At 36.9% G+C, this 22,371-nt stretch overlaps 1 protein-coding gene and 1 pseudogene across 1 annotated transcript in view; one reads left to right on the top strand and one right to left on the bottom strand.

The window, feature by feature from the left end:
• Nucleotides 1-3,639: 3,639 nt before the first annotated feature.
• The window catches only part of LOC124080802 (ATP-binding cassette sub-family A member 13-like), a gene marked incomplete at its 5' end in the record, with an annotated part of 211,536 nt that continues 192,804 nt past the window's right edge, over nucleotides 3,640-22,371 (top strand). Inside the window, one exon of the mRNA XM_058573465.1 lies at nucleotides 3,640-3,745. Within this exon, the coding sequence (XP_058429448.1) occupies nucleotides 3,640-3,745 (106 nt within the window). The remainder of the gene's footprint in view (nucleotides 3,746-22,371) is intronic.
• On the bottom strand, nucleotides 21,396-21,488 carry LOC124080806 (small nucleolar RNA SNORA40; annotated as a pseudogene).

The raw sequence follows: 22,371 nt of genomic DNA, 5'->3' as shown, positions 1-22,371 counted from the left end.
TCTTCTGTTAATGCCATCACTCAATTGAACTCTGTAATTTCTAGTCTGTCATTTTCTCACAGAAGTTTTGTCAACTTCGTCAACTTCTCTGGCATCTAAGCCAAAAGGCACCTTGTGCTGACCATCTCCAGGATATGGTCCATCATACTGACACTTTAAATGTGGATCACATCTAGGGTCTAACACTATTTGACAATGCCCTTTAAACAGAGAATATAGAAGGATGAACCACTACACTCCAGTCTGAGGGATTGATAGCACATCAGGGTTGAGATGACACTGGGCCATCATAGATACTTAGACCCTAAAGCTCTTTTAAATTAAGAAGACAAAGTTCCCAGATGAAGAATCCCCAGAGTGTTGAATTTATTGTCCCCTGAGGAGAAAGAGCAGAAATCTCATAGGCACTGAATTTAAAGCTATATTTTAGATAAGATCGAAAACAACTTTCTTGTCCTTTTTATAAAAGAGGCAGGCATAGTTTTTATTTGGTCCATGTGAGTTGGTCTAAGGCCTCAATTCAATTCAAAGTGAGAAAAATGCATACAAGGAGGAGGAAGATGTGTATATGCATAATATCAATTTATATCAAGCACACAAATACAAGTTCTTCTTAAACTGTGGGAAATGTGGCTGAGATGTTATACTTTTACCCTGCTTTCAAATAGCTTCCTATGGATTTGCCAAAGCTATCTTTTTGGAAGAAAGGTTTGTGTTGGAAGGCCTTTCACATTCTTAATGGGAATTTTTTTTTTTTGTCTTTTTTTTGCAAACAAATTTTACACCTCTTTATAATTGTACAAATGAAACAAAACATGTTATCCTGCTTTGACTGTCTAAACAGTCTTTTGAGAAGATTTGGCCTTTAAATATGATAAAGATGTAAAGTTTTTACTAGAAGATATTTATCAGATAGTAAAGAAAATATTAATGTTATAATGTGAACCTTCCATTTTCCAAACTCAGTGGAATGTTCAGAATCTTTTTAAACATCACCCATTACATCCCTGGTAATGTTCTATTCTGGGTTTTAGGGTTCCATGAGACAATTACCAGTAGCAGTTTCACAGTATCTGTCTGAGTGCTTTCATTTAGCATGAGAATTACAGCTAAAAGAATACATACTATCTGCTAGGAAGAGCTCATATTTTTGACTACAGCGATCAGTATCATATTGTTTTTGATAAATGTGACCTTTATCAGCTCTGTTTGTTGGGCTGCTTTTGACGGTTTCTTTCATTTCTTAGAGACTTCTGGTTAATGTGCCTGTAGTTAAGGTGATTGAACACTAGATGGCACTCATTACATTCTTATTTTCTTAGATATGCTCTTCACCTTTCACATGCCAAATTGAAGAAATTCTGACACAAGGTAACTGAATTCTTAGTGTTGTCTTGTATTAGGCTCACATCCTCCACTGATCTGTGAAATTATTGAGAACAAGAACTCTGCTCTTTGTTTCTTCTTTCGACACACACATATATGTACCTGTGACACACATTTCAGACACATTCACTCACGATGGCACAGAGCCTTTTTCATGAGAACAGGAAGAGATGGAAAATTCAAAAAAAGGATTGGTAAAGATTTTTTTTAAATGCATCTTTTATTGTCAAAAAATGCTTATAATATTCACTTGTACATGTGACCATTAAATAAAAATTCCATTTAGAATGAAATAAGAAGGAAAATTCTTCTTCAGTGAATAATTCTTGACTCATACTACTTCTGTTGTTTATAATTTCAGTTCTTTATAAAAGCACTAGTGCCATCATCTAATTAAGTGGTGATAACAATAGTTGTCTCACTGGATTGATTTCATGATGAAGTATGCATATATCATGAACATTCTCTGGATACCCTTAGAACCAGACATTGCCCATTTCTTGTATGCCAGGAGTGGTTCTTACCACTCTCCCTGTGAATGCATTTTTTACTGTTTACAATAATCCTGTAATGTGTATCATCTTATTATCACTTACCATGCTGGGAAACTAAGTCACAAAGTGGTAAAATAAATTGTTCAAGGCCACATGGCTGGCACACACTCAGAATGTTGTTATGAATCATCATCGTCCTTATTATTTGCAGTGGTTGTAAGGTTTGCAGTCTTTCCTGGAGGTGTTATTGGGAAAAGGAAAAGAGTGTTATCTTTCAGATGAAGGTAACTGCATCTGATCTAATGAAATCTCCTGACCTTCACCATTGTTGTGGATGCAGGTTTTGCTCAGTAGGATTCCATCCAAACTAATTAACCACATGCAGAGAGGTTGTATGCCTCTCTCTACAGGCTTGCTTGCTCTCTGCCGCTTCTCTCTGGGGCCCTTCCTTTGTTATCCCCTGTGGACTGGGGGTTTCTCAGTAATAAACAGAGAAAGTCATGCCTTTTGGCTTATTTAATGGAATCAGAATGATGATGATATTTACAGAAATCAGAAATTCAGGGAGGGTATGGACACATTGAGTGTGAGGTACCTGCTGATGGTCAATGGAACTGTACCCCTTGAAGTGGGTCCAGGGCCATGAGCTCAGATATTTTGGATGTATACACAATTAGGAGGGATGGAAGCACATGCACAGATGACCCCAAAGGAGACATGCCTCACGTGGTGTATGACCCATAGAAGATGTTCCTTAAATCTTGGCTAAAGACATGAATGATAGGATAGCTACTACCTGGTTCCAGAGTCTGTAACCAAGTCCTTTACAATCAGCTTCTACTGAACTTGCACTACTGTTGTCATTAGGCCTTTTTACAGACAAGACAGTCCACACTGTTAGTTGGTGAGGTGGTGCAAATGTTGCCAACAGTGGAGCCTCAGTCCTTGACCACAGGGCTGCACTGCTGCAGGGCCGAGGCTCTTTCGACTTCTATGCATGGACCAAAGTGCCCTCTTCTTGCACTCTGCCCAATATGTGTGTTAGGGATTCTCTCTTCATCTTTTCATAAATCCCTGCCAGGTCTCTTGGTGCAGTTCAAAAGCCTCAGTGTCCCCAGCCCACCACATCCCCCTTTGTTTTAGCTACACTCTTGCTTCTTCATCATGCTCTTGTTGCTTTGGATCTGAACACACAGATCCCAACACACAGTTGGGCTTCTGCTTCCACTGCTAACTACTCATTGACTTCAAACAAGTTACTTAAATTAACTGCTGTAGTGAAATGGCACATGGAGAACATACTTTCAGTGGGGATTTTTTGCCATTTACTCTAAATAAATTGTGAATGATTTAAATTGTGACTTCACATTTATCGTCTGATTCACCTGTGAGTTTCTAAGATGCTGGCACAGTGAGTCACAAATTTGATTTGAATTGGATATATCCTATTACTGATTTCCCTCCCTCCCTCCCTCCCTCTGCCTTCTGCTGTTTGTGATTTGACCAGCTTCTGTCAGCATGTATGGGTCCTGAGGTTCAAGGTCAAGTTACATTCATCTTTGCATATTATGAGCAGTCTATTGACCAACCTGCTGAGAACCAGGTGGCCTTCGATTTATACCAATTAAATGAAATATGGAGTATGTTTGATGGATGCTGTTGTTATGACCTCATTGGGTGGTTGAGGCAAAAGAAATGTAATGTGGGGAGAATCATAAAACATGCATCTTTCTTTTTTCTTTTCTTTTTTTTCAAAAAGGTGTTTTTGATGCTTTTGCAAGACTCCAGTAAGAAATCTCATATTGCTCTAGGGACCCACTTACAGCCTCAGAACCAGAGATCCACTGGACCTTCTTCTGCGTATTGTAAGTGAAGAGTGGTGTTTTGTTTTGGCTTATTTGTTTATTTAGTTATTTATTTTATTTTATATTTCAGTTAGAAGAACGATGCCTTTGACCTTACATACCATCCTTTGTTTGAAAATTGGAGTAACCAGAGCCTATGGGACTAGATAGTGAGGGGGACTTAAGTGAATAGAGGTCAAACATTAAAAGCTTAGAGTTTTGTCTGATTTGAAACCGACAACTGTGTGTTTATGAGGCAATTTGATCTTTTCTGCAGACCTTATATCAGAAATTTCTCAGTGTATACGGTTAGAATAAGGAACACTGTTCATCTTGCTTTACCTTCATGACAAATTGACCAATGTAGTCTGTATTTGTGGCAGGCCTATGTGTGCAGGAACTTTGTGGGTAATGGGTTTAAGAAACTACAGATGTGTGCTTTGTGTTCATGGAGAGTGTCCACTTCAGATAAAAATGGTTCTCATTTTTGTTTGCAGACTTCCTTATATATAGGTCTTAAGGATGACTGGACAGAATCAAGATTTGGTTTCTAAGCGTGAGACTGTAATTCTGATTCAACCCAATTCCAAGCATACTTATTAGCAACAAGTTACCAAAGAGGACAGGGCTCTAGGAACTGGAAAGTTAAAAGACTTGGAGCCTCTCTTTAAAGACATCAGACATGGGATACAGATCCATGAATAATTCACTGGAATAAGTATGTTAAAATGTTTTTATCCTGGTGCATTGCACATACCTATAATCCCAGCAGCTGGAGAAGCTGAGGCAGGTAGATGCAAGTTCAAAGCCAGCCTCAGCAATTTAGCAAGGCCCTAAGCAACTTAGCAAGACCTTCTTTCAAAATAAAAAATAAAAAAAGGGCTCAGGATGGGGCTCAGTGGTTAAGCATCACTGCATTCAATCTCTGGTACCCCCCCCCCCCCCAATGTTTTTAATAGATATTTAATGTGTTCTCTCCATTACTGTATGAGTGAAATAATTGCTGTTTTCCTTTGTAGCTCTCGTTATCGTCACATTTTAAAAACTATGTATTTTAATAATTAAAATAGATGCTTAATAGTTTTCATTATGGTTTTAGTTTGCATTTTCCCAATGATTATTATGACAAGCATATCTTTTTTCCTTTATAACAGTTTTCTTGAGATATACTTCACATGTTCCACGGTTCATTCATTTCAAGTGTGCAATTTAGTGGCCTTCACAGTTTTGCATCCATAACCACAATCTACCTTAGACCATTTTCATTACTGTAAAAAGAACCCCCATGTCACTTGGGCATCGCTGTACAATATGCTTGTCCCCTGCAGCCTTAGGAAACCTCATCCTTCATATTCCTATAGGCTTACCTATTCTGGACACTTTATATAAATGTAATTATATGTGTTCTTTGGGACTTGCTTCTTTCATTCAGCATATTTTTTTTTCAAAGTTTACTCACATTGTAGCACATGTCACTCAGTACTTCACTTCTTTTGATTGCCAAATATTGTTCTATTATACCACATTTTGTTGGTCTATTCAGGAGTTGATGGGTACTTGGTTTGTTTCCAATTTTTTACTATTAAAGATATGTTGCTGTGAACATTTGTGTACAAAATTTTTATGGACCTGTGTTTTCTCTGATGTGGACATATAGGAGTACAATTGCTTGGTCATATTTAAACCATTTGGGGAACTGACAGGTTGTTATCTAGAGTGTCTACACCTAATATTTCCAGCAGAAGTATAAGGATTCTGATTTTTCTATGTGCTCACTAAAACTAATAATTAATAATGTTGAATCTCTTTTCATGTGTTTGTTGGCATTAATAAACCTTTGAAGAAATGTCTAATTGAATTCTTTGTTCATTTTTGAATGAGGTCATAGTTTTTGCTTGTTTTTATTGTTTAGTCATAGGAGTTATTTATTTGTTCAGGATATCAATCCCAGTGTATTCAGTTGTTTGAAGAGGAGCAACTTATTTTCGTCTGTTATTTATGCTTCTTCTAAATGCTGTTTAATTCTCTGTGTCTTTCTTGGTGTTCTGTTGGGTTGTTCTCTCCACATTGGAGGTGGGCATTGAAGCTTCCTATTATTTATGTAGAACTGTCTATTTTTATCTCCATTTCTTTCAGTGTTTGCTTACTATGTCTGGGAGCTCTTGTATTTGGCTCCTATGTGTTTATAATTGTTATATTCTCTTGGTGAATTGATTCTTCTTATGACAGGGTCACCTTAACATTCTTCTTTGTCTCTTGCTATTGCTTTCTACTTATCCTATTTGGTGTGATTTAGTATGGTGACACTGGCTCTGTTTTGGTTACTATTTGCATGAAGACAGTAATATAGTTTAATCTTTTTTTTTTATAATCAATGCTGCCAATCTACACCTTTGATTAGAGAGTTTTATCTATATAAGGCAATTCTGGATAGGTAGCCCTTATTTTGCATTTTGCCATTTGTTTTCAGTGTGCTTTATAGCATGTCATTCCTCTTTCCTTACATTGCTTTCCTGTGTTTCTTTGTTTTCATAATGACATGTTTTGGTTCTGTTCTCATTTGCTTTTATGTGTATTTTATAAATATTTATTTGTGGTTAGCAAGGGGATTAGATACAATATCCTAAAGTTATAAGAATCTAACTTAATGGTAACTTAACTTCAGTTGCATACAAAAACTTTAGCACTTTGCATCTCTACTCCACCCACATAAATTGCTGGTGTCAGAAGTATGCATAGTATATGTAAATTATATATATTATATAAATTACTATTTATATGTTATGTGTTTATTAACATAGACATAGTTTTTTATGATTTGGGCTTTTAAATCCTGTAGAAAATAAAAAGCAGAGTACAAAGCAAAATTATGGTAATCATGATTCTTATGTTTGTTCACGCATTTGTGTTTCTCATGGAACTTTCCATCTGATGTGTCTGGGAGTTATTGTCTATCGTTCTGTCATTTCAGCTTAAAGGCTCCCTTTAGCATTATTTATGGAGAACCTCCATTAATAATGTACTTCCTTAGCTTTTGTGAATGTCTAATTTCTCCTTCATTTTTGAAGAATATTTATGTCAGATATAAAAAAAATTAGTTTGACTTTTTTATGTCACTAATTATTCGCTGTCTTCTGACATGCAAGTTTTCTCCTAAGATAACTGCTGATAGTCACTCTTTGTACAGGACCAGTCTCTCTTCTCCTGGTATTTTCAAGATTGTCTCTTTTTCTTTGACTTTGATAGTCTGTTTATAATGCCATTTGATGTAGGTCTTTGGGTTTCTAGTGCTTGGAGTTCACTGAGCTCCATGTATTAGAATATCTCTGTGTCCTCAAATTTGGAAAAACTTCTGCCTTTGTTTCTCTCTCTTCTGTCTCTACAAATTTCAAAATGCATGTATTGGTCCACTTGATATTGTTCCATATGTGCCTTGGGCTCTTTCTACTCTTCTCCATTTTTTTTTCATTCTGTTCTTCAGACCCAATTATTTCCACAGACATCCTCATGTTCTTTGATTCTTCTGCCCATTCAAATCTACTTTTGAACTTCTCTAGTGATTTTTTTTCTCAATTTAGTTATTATATCTTTCATTTCCAGAATTTTTCTTTAGTCCTTTTATATATGTTAAAATAGCTTCATCCCTTTACTTAGTTCTCGTTTGGTTTGTACATTGTTTTATTGATTTCCTTTAGTTCTTCATCCATATTTTTCTTTAACTTATTGCAAATATTTAGGAGTTGTTTTAAAATCTTTAGCGTGTGTTTCTCCAGAGATTGCTTCTGCACAATATATATTTTTTTATTTGGGCTTTTAAATCCTTTAGAAAAAATATATTTTTTTAAAAAAAATTGTCATTAGCATGGGTCAGATTCCCCTATTATTTTTATTTTTGTTTTTTGTTTTGTTTTTGTTGTGATGATACGAGTTAATGTGTGTGTGTGTGTGTGTGTGTGTGTAATCATTTGATAAGGACTTGGCATTTAGTGTTTCCCTGAGTCTTGAGATTTCCCTGGGTAAAGGCTTATGGTATTCTTAGTTCTTTTCTGCACATGAATGTTCTTTGGATCTCTGCAGATATGTGCTTTTTTCCCCCTTCTGATTTCCTTGACCAGTTTTAAATGTTTTAGATTCTCAAAGAGTCTTAACCTTAGCTTCATTTCAGGGCCAAATATGTTCTAATATATCTCTTACCTATAATTTCTTGCCTCAGGCTTTCATGTATCTATATACTTTCTTTAGTTTTCCTGTCCTGTGGTGTCCACCAATGCCTTCTGTGGATCAAGTCTCTTATCCTAACAATTCTGCTATTCCAGTGTGAATTGTGTGTCATGTTGCCCTTCCTGTGTGAATGTGAGCCCTGCTGCCATTCTTGTATAAATGTGAATCCTGCTGCCCTTCCTGTGAGAACTGTGAGCCTAGTGACCATTTCTGTGTGCACTGTGAGCCCTGCTGCTCTTCCTGTGTGAACTGTGAGCTCTACTGCCATTCCTGTGTGGATTCTGAGTTTTGCTGCTCTTCCTGTGTGAACTCTGAGTCACACTGGCATGCCTGTGTGAACTGTGGATACTTACTGCTTGCTTTCCTGTGTGAACTCTGAGTCCTGTTGCCATTCTCCTGTGAACTCTGAGCAATGCTGTTTTCCTGTATGAACTCTGAATCCAGTAAGACAGATGCCATCCCTGACGTAGTCCCTAGTTAGGCCAGAATTTTGAAAACCTCTATTCTGCTCTTCTGCCCCAAAGGAGGGATTCAGGAATTGGACAGTCACCTCACAATGCCACCAAAATGGAGAAGAGTTATGGCAGAGTCAAATAAAAACACTGAAATATTTCCTACCATTTTGAATATGGTTTTCTTTTCTGTTTTAGGGGGTAAGATGGGATAGAAGTTTGCTTGGTTGCTATAAATTTTTGCTTGATTTCTAGAGCTCCTATAAAATCATTTTAGTCAGTTAGTAGTTGTTTATTGGTATCTTTATTGTGAAATTAGAGCCTAGAGCTCCTAATCTGCTGTTTTTCTGACATCCCTCTAATCTCTGAATTGTTTTTAAAGAATGCGTTCTTTTGACTAAATACTCGGATCCCTTGAACTTTTGGAAATCGTAGCAAAATGTCACGCAGTTGGCCTTTGTTCTCTGCCATGTTATTTGTGTTAGTAAGCTTTCCATCCCTATAACAGACTATCTCAGATGAATAAGAGAAAAGGTTTATATTAATGCCCAATTTTGGAAGTTCCCGTGTGTGTTTGATTGGTCTCATTGTTTTGGGCTTGTGGTGAAGCAGCACGTCATATCAGGAGCATGTGGCAGAATAAATTCACTCACATCACTAGCTAGGAAGCAAAAGAGGAAGAATAGTGGCTGTGGATCCCACAGTTCCCTTTGGTGTCACACTTCCAATGATCTAATGACCTCCCACTAAGTTACACCTCCTAAAAGTTCTACTACCTCCCAGTAGCGCCATACTGAAGACCAAGCCTTTAACACATGGGCCTATGGGGCACATTCAACATCCAAAGTATAGCACTATCAATAGCTCTTCTTGACTTTTACAACTTTCCTAATTTGTTGAGGCTGAGAATTTTCAATTTTTTTTAACTTTCTTCTTTTAGTTTTGCTTTTATTCATTTTACTATAAGCATCAAGAAACCAGACAGCTCCTTCAATTCTTGATTTGGAAATTTACTTAGCTAAATTGTGATTTTGTTGCTTACAAATCCTGCTTTCCACACAACTGCAAGGGACAGTTGTGCTAAATTCTTCTATACTACAGATGAGGATATCCTTCTTCCAGTTTCAGATAATATGTTCCTATTTCCTTCTGAGCTTTCTGGTCAGCATCTTTAAAGTTTGTTTTTCTACTAATAGTATTTCCAGGGGAATTTAGACTTTCTTTATCATGCTCTTCGAAATTCTCCCATCCACTGCCCACGCCTTATTTTAAACCACGTGTACATTTTTAAGTATTTTTTAATGGCAAGTATCTATTTCCATTTAGCAAAATCTATAGTACTTTTCTTTTCCTATTAACAAACTATCATCAACTTAGCAAATTAAAACCATACTCATTTATTGCTTTGTGGTTTCTTTTAACCAGAGGTCTGGTCTGGGCACATACAACTGGGTTCTCTGCTGAGGACCTCACAGGGCTGAAATAAAGATGCTCTCAGATGGTGCTCTCCAGAGCTCAAGTTTCCCAAGCTCATTTTGGTTACTGGAAGAATTTGTCTCCTTGGGGTTACAGACTGAGGTCCTCATTTTTTTTTTTTTTTGGTTTGATGCCACTTAAGGCTGCTCTCAGTCCCTAGAAAAAACACTTAGGTCTTAACCACACATCCCTCTAAAAACTGGCAATTTCTTCTTCAAAATGAGGAGGAGAGTCTCTGTTTTAATTATTTTAATGGCAGCTGATGAGGGACCTTAATTATACCTGCACATTCACATCACCTTTGCTATGTGATGTCCAGTCATGGGAGTAACAGCCATCATATATATCCAAGGTCTTACTCTCAAAAGAAGGGGACTGTACAGGGACCTCAGTCACGGCATGTCACTTTGAACTTGAAGCTACCCAAACCTTATTATAACAAGCTAATCTGAATTCCTTTAACTGAATTCCTTTGCATATTTATTAGCCATTTGAATTTCCTATTTTGTAATGTTCCTCACTCACTTTTCCCCATGAACTATATCTTTGTTAATATTAATGTTTAAAATTTATTTTTTTCTAACATAAACTGCAAACATCTTACAGTAAATGACCTAGATCTTAATTATATGACTAGATGACACACAACTATGTAACCCAGATTGAGGTAGGACAATTCCAGCACCTCAGCAGATCCCGTATGTATGTTCCTTCTAAGTCAAACCCCTCCTGTGAGGGACATTCTATCACTTGAGAGTTATTGAACTTTGTGCAAAAGGAATCATACAATATTTACAGGATTTTTATTTCTTTATATCTTGTCTCTAAAATCCATCCATGTTTATTTCTTATGCAATTTTAATGTAATGATATTCCAATTTATATATTTTAATTTGTCTCTATGTTCTATATTTTATATGAAAATTTTACTTTAATTGGACACAAATGTTATTTTATTTTTCAATTCTTAGTATTTTGCCTAAATGTGTAGTTTCTGAGAATTTCTTTTAAGATACATTAGTTAATGATTTTCATATGTCAGAATAAATGTAAAGGAAGCGAGTTTCTTACAAACATTTTGTCATCATGAAAATGTAGGATAATTTACATTGAAAACTTATCATCTAAATATATCCTCTTTATTGTGGCTATACATGTTTTAAAAAATGATAATTTCATGTTCTGAATTTGGGCAACATTAGGAAAATCCATGTAAATATATTAGAAATAAACATGTGCAAGTAGTTTGTTAAGATTTGGATATGAAGTGTCCCCCAAAAGTTCATGTGTGAGACAATGCAAGAAAGTTCAGAGGAGAAATGATTGGTTCATAGCCTTAACCCAGTCATCAAATTAATCCCTGATGGGATTAACTGAGTGGTAACTAGAGGCAGGTGGGGTGTGGTGGGAGGCAGTGATTCTTTACAGGTGTGACTATAGGGTGTATATTTTGTATCTGGCGAGTGGAGTCTCTCTGCTCCCCAATCATCATGTGAGCCGCTTCCCTTTGCCGCACTCTTCCGCCATGATGTTCAGCATCACCTGGAGACCCTGGCAAATGGAGCTGGCTGTATATAGACCGACCTCTGAAACTGTGAGCCCATAAATACACTTTTTCCCCTCTATAATTGTTCTGATTGGGTCTTTCAGTCGCAGCAGCGAAAAAGCTGACTAAAAACATAGTTTTTACTAATGCTATGTGGAAAGAATGGTGTTTTGAATTTAAGAAAGAATCCCTGGAAAAGAGAAATTGCAATATTTTTCCATTATCATTGTAAAATATGATTAAAAATGTTGTTTTATTTATACTTCAGATTACACATTTCAGAACTGAAATATCATTTTAGAAAATAAATATTTTATTACTGAATAAGGAGTGAGTGCATTAAAACAAATTTGGTGTGAGATCAGCTGCATTTGCTAATTTTACTACATTCTGCAAAATGCTCATGTAACACTCAACACGAGGCCTATACCTGAGTTCAATATAAGTTCCTTAGTAGGTATGACTTTATCAAAATGTTAGACCAGAATACTGGTGAGGTTGTGTATTAATGTCTTAAAAATGAAGTGATTTAGCTTCTTTTTTTCCCCCATATGATTTACACTAGAGAAATCCAATTTTTAGAATAACCATTAAGAAAAGTCTCCCTGCTCCTGTTGGTGCCCCTGAAGATTACTCTTTTGATATTGATTCCTACTCCTGGCACACCTGCCTGTGGGTACCCCTTCCCTCTACTCAGGCCATATGTCTTCCAAGGACTAGCTCTCAAATAACTCAGTGCTTGCTTCTCTGAGAGATTGATGAAGGCTAAATAAAATATAAAATATATACTTTTTAATCATAGGGACCCTAGTAGCTCCATAGAAATGAGTTATGAAGCTTGATGCCTGGGATTGTACATTTGTCCTTGTGTCTGTGCTCAGGGTGTGCCATTTCTTCCTAGAGACAGAAACTATTTATTAGCCCCTAAGTGTATTGGACTCCATGGTGGGTGCCTTACATGTTTTCCATTTTCTCACTTCATCCTCACAGCTAGTTTTGAAATAAGCGTTCCTCTCTGCTTTCTGAATAAGAAGACTGAGGTTTAGAGTTGTTATCTAACTTGTCCAAATCCTCAGCGTTTCCAACATGAAATTCCATATGAGTTCAGGCAATCAAAACTGCCATGGCAGTCTCAGGAGCACTTTTATCCTTTTTTTTAAAAAAGGCTTTCCCAATAAACTAATGTTTATTATGATATTTAAATATGCAAAGATAATTGGATTAACTAGTTGGCTTCTAGAAAAATAATAGTTTCCCTCATGAGGATGATGACCTGGAGAGTTTGCTTAAATACATTACTGAGCTGCACTTTTCAATTATCTGACTCAGTAGGTCAGAGATGGGACATGAGAACTTGCATTTTTGACAAGCTCTTAGGTGATGCTGTTGATACATGTCCCACACCTTGAAATCTACTGGCTTTGTGTGAGAGAAGGATAATTTATTTAGTATAATAAATTATGTCTGTATTCTCTCTCTTTTTTAAAAATACTTTTGTTGTTGTTGTAGATGGACACAATACTTTTACTTTATTTGTTTATTTTTATGTGGTGCCGGGGATTGAACCCAGTGCCTCACGCATGCTAGCCAAGCACTCTACCACTGAGCCACAACCCCAGCCCTGTATTCTCTCTTTATACTGCTTTCTAAGAAGGTACTTGTGTTATAGACAGAGAGCACTGTGTTCCCCCCAAATTTGTATGTTGAAGTTCTAACCTTCAGTACATCAGCATGAGATTACATTTTGAAAATATGACTTTTAAGAAGGTAATTAATGTTAATTGAGGTCATTAAGGTGGGTTCTAGCCCAAAAATTGATTTCCTCATAAGAGAGGAGGAGATTAAGTCATTATCAAATGCAAAGGGATGCCCATCTGAAGATTCATGGAGAAGATGGCTTTTACAAGCCAAGAACAAGGGTCTGCTGACATCTTGATCTTGGATTTTCAACCTCCAAAATAGACAATAAATGTCCATTGTTTAAACTGTGCACTCTTTAGGGCTTTATGATAGCAGGCTGTGCAGATTCACACACCTGGGCAAGTCCTTTCCTCCTCGAACTTGCACTTGCACCATGTGGGAGGTTTGGCTGTAGCATCCTGCCATTCTACTTGAACTAGAGTAAAAGCTATTCCATGAGAGCTGGTCCATTGCATAGCATTCTTCTGGCCTCTGTTCAAAAGTTACCTCTTCTGGTTGTCTTTCTTAACCTTCCTGGACAAAGTTATCCTCCCTTTTCTTCTTGTTCCTCCCATACTTAACTTGTGCTTCTTCTATAGGAGTGACCTTGTGGGTTTTTTTGTTTGTTTGTTTGTTATTGCATGGTTTTCATTCTCTTCCAGTAGACAGTGTTTTTTACCATCTAGTATTTTCAGGCTGTGTAGTAGATTCTCAGTTACAAGAAACCCCATAGTGTCTCCCTTGTCTACTATTCCGACCTGCCTGGTCAGTTTCATTTCTTCTCACACCCCTGGCCCTTCCTTTCTTGCTTCATAGAGAAAATATCAGAAAGTGGTTGAAAACCTACACCAACCTCTTACCCTTCCCATCTGCATCCTCTTTTCCTTCCTGTTTGAGGAGAGAATGGGTTCCTCTTCCCAGGGCAATTTCTCCGGCATGATGACTCCCCTTCCCATCTATTTGCTCTGTGTTTCAACTTTTCCTTATCTTCTGGATCTTTTCAATTGAGATTTAAAATATCCTTATGGCTCCTCCTTTCAGAAAAACAAAGTAGAAAAGAAACTAAATTTTCTCTTAGAGCCACTTCCCTTTTGGTACTTCTATTTTTTTAAATTTTTTAATTTTGTAATTGTAGATGGACAGCGTGCCTTTATTTTATTTGTTTCATTTTTATGTGGTGCTACAATTCTAACCCAGTGCCTCACACATGCTAGGCAAGTGCTCTGCCACTGAGCTACAGCCCCAGCCCCCCTTTTGGTTTCATGACCTCCCCTTTCTCAAAAGAGCTCTTTTCTCAAAAGAGTTGTCAAGGCATGCTCTGACCCCATGTTCTCACATCCTGTAGGTCCAACCAGGGGTGTGTGTGTTTTCTTTCCACCATTGCATTCTGAAGGCCCATTCTACTTTCTCTGGTGGCCAAGATGACACTAACCCCAGAGGGTATCATCCTCGCTCTCTGAGCAGTTTCCTCCTCCCTCTCCCAGGGGAAAGCTCTCCCTGATCTCTAAGATGCCCACTTCTGTTTCCTCTGAATACTCCTCAGTTCACCTTCTATATCGTCACCTGCACACTGAGTTCCACAAGGCTCAGCCAGTCCTAGACACTCTTCTCTACTTACTCTGCAGTCTTCCCATAGGCTTCTTTTATCCCAACCAAGGCTTCCTCATCCCTGGGCCCCTGCCACTGACATATCTAGAGTCAGCTTAGATGGCTTCTTTGGGCTGTGATTGCCTCTTAGCATCCCCAAATCAGCATGTTTAAGCCCAACTCATGCTTCTCACCCATACACCCCTTTTCTCCCTCATTGTTCTTAGTGTGAGAGAATATTGTCATTCTCTACCTAGTTTGCATGCAAGAATGCTAGGGTTGTTCATGAACCTTTTACTCTCCTCCTTCAAATAAGGTCATCTCTAAATTCCATTAGTGTGTTCTCTATACTGCAATCAGAAACTTCTTCAAAATTAAGTATTTGCTTACATTATTCTCTCAAAAATGTTGGATATTCTGTCTTCCTGGATCTACATCAGGAACTCTTAAGATAATAATATATGGCCAGGATCCCCATCCCCACCCCTGCACCTCTTCCTACTCCTTGGACAGATGGAGCTCTGTCTTATCCCCAGAGTCTTCAAAACTGCTCCTCTCCTTTCCCCCAAAGGCTCTCTCCTTTTTCCCTTTTCTCCAAGATAATCCCCGTTTATTCTTCAGTGCATGATTTAAATACATGTCCCTTTTGCAAGGAGTCTTCAACTTATCAGATGGGGAAGATCCCTCCTATAAGTGCCCAGGTTTACTCTTATCCTTCACAACACCTGTGACAGGTTGCATTTAAGTAGTTAATTGTGCTTGCCCTTTAGAAGAGTGGAAGCCCAAGAGGACAGAACCTGGAGTCGTTCTATTTATTGCTGTACTCCTAGCACTGGATACAGTGCCTTTTCCTAATATGCAGGAAATGCTTGTTCCTCACCTAACTGAGGTGATGGTAGATGGCCATGCATGTGAAGGTGGGTAGTGATGATGAGGCCTTCCCTGGGTTTCCATTTTTTAGGGCTTCTAAAATGCATGGGTCAGGGCATGCATCTGGCCTTTGGAGGAGCTCACCACATGCTCCGTCCGTCCCACCTGTAGGATGAACAGCTTCACAGCGCCAGCCACACTGATGGACCATCTCTGAATACTATGTTCATGACATAGTTAAAAAAGAGAAGGGACCTTTTCAAAGAAGATTTTAAAAACACCTGGGTACTTATTAAAATAGTATGTTCTTAGACCTAACTTTCACTATTTTTGATTCTGAAGATGTGAGCATTTGTAGTTTTTAACAAGCACCTCAAATCCCTATAATTTAGATAGCCTGTGGTTACTACTATTAAAAAAAAAAAAACACCCTATTTGATTCCTTTTAATCTTAAAGTTCAGGTGAAAGATCACGAATCCATGTAATATTGGGAATCTTGGAAACATAGTTATTTTCTTTATATGTCATAGCTGTGGCTTTTTTTTTTAAATGAAGCCTTATCTCCCCATGTGAGATCTGAGATTGCATTTAAATTTAAAGTTTCAGCTCTATGGCTTGCCAGTACCACTTTACATATAAAGTTCTTTTCTCCCCCCCCCCCCACACACAATTTAATCCTCTGTATTTCTTTCCTAATTACTACTACTTCTGATGGAAAGCAATTTTGGCAGTGATTAATTTGAGGGGTCTGCAACCTCTCCTTTGCTTTTTAAGACAATCCTGTTTGCACTACATGGGGCCGCCTTAATTTTCCGCCTCTTCAAAGAGCTATTCCAAATTCTGTGTGTGTCTTCTAGGATTCACTATCATGTTCAAACCAGAGTGCTGTCTTCTCTTCTTTGTCCACATTTCCTTGAACTTGAAAAAAAACAAACAAAAACAAAACCCACTGTCCCTGCAAAGCAAGGTGGGGAGGAAACATGCTGCTGCCAATTACACATGCCAAAGAAGGTTTGTTTTCCACGTTAGCTAAAATCAGCAGAGAGCTAACGGCAGGGTGCTCTGTAGAAAAGAGTCTGCCAAAATAAAATGGAATTGAAATTGACTTGGGCAGGATAAATGCTGGTGGCAGGTGCCAGGAAGCAGCAACTTCTGTCAGGGGCAGTGGGAAGTCGAGAGAGTGTGTAAAGCTGTCATTCTTGCATCCACGGCCGATCAGAGTTGCCAAAGAAAACTCCTAAGGCTGGTGATGAATAGGTTCAGCTCTTATTTCCTGAATTGGAATATCATGTTTGTGTGACATATTTGACAAGGATGGGCTTCACTCATCATAAGGGTAGTCATTGCCTCAAAAGTAAATGATGGGGCAACTGGGGAAATTCGGATGGGAGTAGTCCCAGGCCACCTTCACTGACATTTCTATGTCTGGACAGCGAAAATAACAGGGTCCTTGAGAGCTTCTTCAAGCCCTCCTTTACACTCTCTTTCTCACTGTAGTCAAGGAGAACCGAGCAGGGCATCCCATACTGGCTACTGTTTGAGTATACCCTTGTTCAAAATACTTTGGATCCAAGTGTTTTAGGTTTCAGGGTTGGGTTATTTGCGTATACCTAATAAGACACTATGGGTATGGACCCAAGCCTAAACGTGAAGTTCATTTATGTTTCATATATACCTTATGAACATAGGCCAAAGATGATTTTATACAATATTTTAAATTATTTCATTCATGAAGCAAAGTTTCTTGATGTGGCATTTTTCTATGGGTAGCATCATATTGGTGCACAGAAGGTTTTGTATTTTGAACAAGTTCAGAATTTGGATTTTGAATTAGGATTGCTCAACCTGTACCTTAATTCCATTCTTATCCCTAGCTCCTTAAATATCATCTTCTAGTAAATAGAGATGCCTTGGAATAGTATGAGGAACAGCTGTATTTATTTCTCTTTAGACTATACTAATAATGTGTGACTTTACTTTGTCAACTACTTTATTGTTTTCACACTGAAAATGATATTGAAATGGAGCCACTGTTGGTGAGTTGAAGACTTCTCTTCTCAATCACCTTCTTTAGTCTAACCTTCACATCGAATCCCCCCAAGTCTTAGTCAATCCTACTTTTCTTTTCTTCTGTATTCAAAATGCTAGTCCATAATATTTAAAGTGAAAAAACTAAATCTACATACACCAACTTGAATAAATCTTGAAAATATGTTATATGAACAAAGGTTTTGATATGCTACTCATTGTATCCTACATATATGAATTTTTAAATTTTTTATTTTTTTAATCACAGTGTTACATATGCACCCAGTAGGTGGAATTGTCAAAGCTGACGGTAGAATAAAGAGGTTAAAGGATCTGGAAGAAATGCATAGGAGGTATTAAGTTTTTGGAATAGGAGAAGAATGGACCTAGGAGAAATGAAAGCCTCAGCTAAATCATGTGATAAAAAGAACTGAATCTAATACTTGGTCAATATCCATCCATTCACTCAATCATCAGACCCTACTGAACATCTTATTTGGGCTACTGGAGGATGTGCTTGAAGCTGAAGATAGAATGAACTAAGCTCAATCCTTCCCAGTTACAAGGACCTCCTCACCAGTGAAGATGGCAGATATATTGAAGGTGATGGAAATAGGAAGGGAGAGGAACATAGGTCTCAGGTCCAGGTGATTTTTCTTCTCTTTTAGCTATGTTTGTTGGCCCTCACTATGTTCCAGTTGCTACCTGAGAGGCTCTTACTTACATAATCCTCACAAACTTTCCTGAAATGAACTGTTTGAACAAATTGTCAAAGAGACAGGGCCCTAGCTGAGATCATAATTGGGGAACAGCTGACATACCCTGACAAAGCTTCCCTATCCGCCAATCAGAACTGTGAAGGGAGCTCAGGCTTGGAGATGCAAGCCATTTAGAGACTGTGGGAAGACCTGAGTTTGGTGCATTTCAGGAAAAAAAAAAAAAAAAACAAACTCAGCACTTTGGTGACTTGCTTAGGTGGTGGAAGTGCTTACTGACTCTGCTGGGGCTGCACCTGATGCCCTGAGGGTCAAGTCACTGTTCAAGGCAGGCATCCTCAAAGGAGTTTCAGCAACCTTTAAATTATTCAAAAGACATGGCTGAGTGTAAGGGATGACCCCATTCCAAAGCGAAATCCTAATTTGATGCCTTTAACATTTTGGCTATTATAATCAGAGTGCTTTTCAAAGAATCACATCAATGATACATCAGCTGTATAGCAATTGGGAACTTCAGTGGCATAACATGTAGAGAATGGCTCTTTTATCTGTCTAGTTTTTTTCCTCCCTTTCTTTTTAAAGAAAAATCACCTTTTGAAAAAGCTGTTAAAAGAAAGGAATAGACAAAGTATTGTAAAAGTTGAGTAAGATACAGTTGTAAGATTGTCAATAAAACAATTTAGATAAATATAGCCTTCACTTATTAGCTTCTTTAAAGAAGTAAATATAATTGAGTTAGCTTTTGAAAACTATATTTAATCAAGGTATAGGGATGTAGCACGATTTTAAAATTTGTCTATGTCTGTCTGTATCACCATGCTTAATGTTTAATTCATGATTATATTTTAAACTTTATGTTGTGTTAGTAAGCAAACAAGTGCCACAAAACAAACATTTTCCTTTTTTTTTTTCTTTTGTTTTCCTTTTTATTCTGTTTTCCATGTCCTATTTCCTTGACCCCCACCACTTCTTCCCTTATAAGTGGACATTTGATCTTGTTGTTTTTTTCCCCCTTGGGGAAATACAAATAGTATGAATAAGATTACTTATTTATGATTTGTATAAATATCATACAACTATAGATTTTATTGGGACTAACACATCTAAGTTTTTTTTTTTTTATATAAATGGGGAAACTGATGAAAAATTACCTGCCCAAAATATCCAGTACATTCAGGGTAAGTAAGCCAGGGATGGAATGCAGGCATCCTGATTCCTAGTGATAGATTGTGTGGCTTCTCCTGTGAGACATTTATAAAATCATACCCATTTGAAAGAAATGTACTTATTTAGTTAAAATATATTTCCCACAAAAACTTACAGCATTATTAAGGTTTCTATACAATCCATTTGATTCTTTTGCACCAGGGCGGTAAGAAACAGATGGAATGATTTATGTCTTTTCATATCTAACAAATGATTTTGAAGTCCAAGGTCATGACTGGAGTGCAGAAAAAAATGGAACTCATGTTATTCCTTAAGGAGCTTAGTATATTTCTGGCTCATAATCTGTGTCTTTGCATCCAATTCCCTCTATTCTAGGACCCCCTGCACATCCTAGTTATCTTCCCTACCTGTCAGCAAACACCTTTTGACTTTTGAATCCCTGGCTTTGGCAGCCTCTGTGGAGGAGCTTTGTGTGACCTCCACAGCTTACATTCTGCCCACTGGTCAGGTCTAGCTGACAGGCTTTGGGGACCTAGTTGACTCCTATCCAAGACCAGGAGTCTCTCAAGACCTCTCTTCATGTAGCTAACCTGAGGGCCTGCTGAGATGCTGGATTTAGTAAATACTGTATTTCATTCCTGCAAATTTCTTATTACACAACTTCTCCTGTCTTGGGTTTAGGTATAAATAAATAAGAGGCTTGAACTATATGATTTTAAATATCTGCTTTGGTTTTTAAATTCTGTTAACTCAGGGAACAGAGAATTATACAGTTTCCATCTCATAAGACTATGGATCATTTCCTGAATAAGTATACAGTCTTTACAAAATAATTATTGATTACAAGATGAATAAATATTCATTAGTTGAAAAAAAACAGAAAGTTGTGAAGAAGAAAATAAAAATAGCCATAATCTCATCAGACAAATAAATATGAATCTTCAACTAGGGTGAAAAATGTTCACAGAAACACAACTTTTTGAATTGAAATACCTTCTTTATCAAATAGTATACAGAATATGGAAATTAGTTAAAAATAATACTTTGCACTGAATATGTGTGCAACAAAATTTTATTTTTTCTAGTTTAGTGTTTGTCTTTTTTGTCAATAGCATTAATTTTATAACTTTTTTTCATCTGATATGAGTATTTTTTTGTAAGAATGTATTTAATATTTTAATCCTTCCTCCTTTCTTGGGTTAATGAATGTTGTTAATGCTTTAGGTAAAGTACCTCTCCCCATTTTATTGGGGCATCTTCCATATGTATGAACACTTTTTCCAAAAAAATGATATAATTACATTTGAAATTCCTTATTTACTTACCAAGTTTGCTAAATATCCTTTATTCACTTACCAAACCTGCTAAATATTTAGTGATTCATATATTCCACAGTATGGTTATACAGGCTGAGCATTTCTAATCTGAAATCCGTAATGCTCCAAAACATAATTTTAAAAAACTCAATAAATTTTTGCTTAAGGAGTTTCCCATTGTGATTCCTTTGTGTCCATCGCAAGGATGCCCTTTTTAAAAGAACTGATGCTTCTCTAGTTGTCCCAACATCCCACCATTCTTTTTCCATTTGAATTATGGAATTCTGATGATTTCACAATTCTCTACCTAGGATATTTGGGATTTAATTTCTTCAAGTAATTAACTTTAGGATCCAAATAGGAGAAAACAGGCAGCTAGAAGCAATGGAAACAAACCCTTATACTTTGGGAGTAGATGGAACTGCCTCATTCTTATGTGCTGACACGTTCTCCAAACATCAATGAGTTTACATCATATTCTTCCTATTATCTCACACAGTAGTACAGATATGGGATATGTCAACAAAATAGTTAAACAAGCACAGTAAGATATATCTTCAACCGAATGCCTCATTTTCTGAAGATAGCCTTTTCATTTATCAATTAGATATAACATTCTTGCTTGTATGTATCAAAACTCATACTGAACAATGAGTTCTAGGTTCCAAAAGAGGATTTATTTTTTGCACTATTCTCTAAGTCCAATATATATATATATATATAAAAAAATTGAGTCCTGACATGATGCCATGGCATAAAATTCCATATCTGATTGCATGTAATAGGTTACAGACAAAACATAGGTATGCTAAAAATAGGGTATAAAATATCCTTTGGGCTATGTGTAAAACATTCCTATAAATGATGTGTTTAGACTTGGTGTCCATTCTCATCATGTATAAATGAATACCCCCAAATTTGAAAAAAAAACCCCATAAATCTGAAATATTTTGTTCTCAATATTTTAGATCAGGGATCCTCAAACTATATTGTAATTTGTTTGATTTATTCCCATGGATTTGACTATTTTCTGTAAGATAAAACAAGTCACTTTGCTTTAGATAGTTCATGCATTTATGTTTTTTTTTTTTTTTTTTTTTTTAAATAATACAGGGGTCTGGGATTGTGGTTCAGTAGCAGAGTGCTCTCCTAGCATGTGTGAGGCACTGGGTTCGATTCTCAGCACTACATATAAATAAATAAAATAAAGGTCCAGTGACAACTAAAACAAAAATTGAAAAAAAATTAATATAACTGATGGTTTGAAATTAAGCAGATTAAAGAAGGTCCATATCTATTTCCCATAAATGACTATAGAGATCTCTTCACCCGCCAGCAGTGTAGAAGACCCACTTCCTTGAATCCTCAATAATAATATAATATTTACCAAATGGATGAGTGAGAAAGCCCAATTCTTTCCTTATTCTACAATGTTCACATGCTGGCTATTTTATAGATGCTTTATGAACTGCATGTTTTGTGTTCTTTGTGTCTATTTTTCTTTTGGAGTATTCATCTTATTTTTATCCACATGAAAACATTATGTTGGTAATGCTTCATTTTAAAATATTTAGGAACATTTTGGTG

Source organism: Marmota monax, unplaced genomic scaffold (assembly GCF_021218885.2).
Source record: "Marmota monax isolate L192 unplaced genomic scaffold, Marmota_monax_Labrador192_F-V1.1 WCK01_AAM20220418_F8-fsc00343, whole genome shotgun sequence".
Lineage (NCBI taxonomy): Eukaryota > Metazoa > Chordata > Mammalia > Rodentia > Sciuridae > Marmota > Marmota monax.
This window is presented reverse-complemented; position numbering and strand designations above follow the sequence as displayed.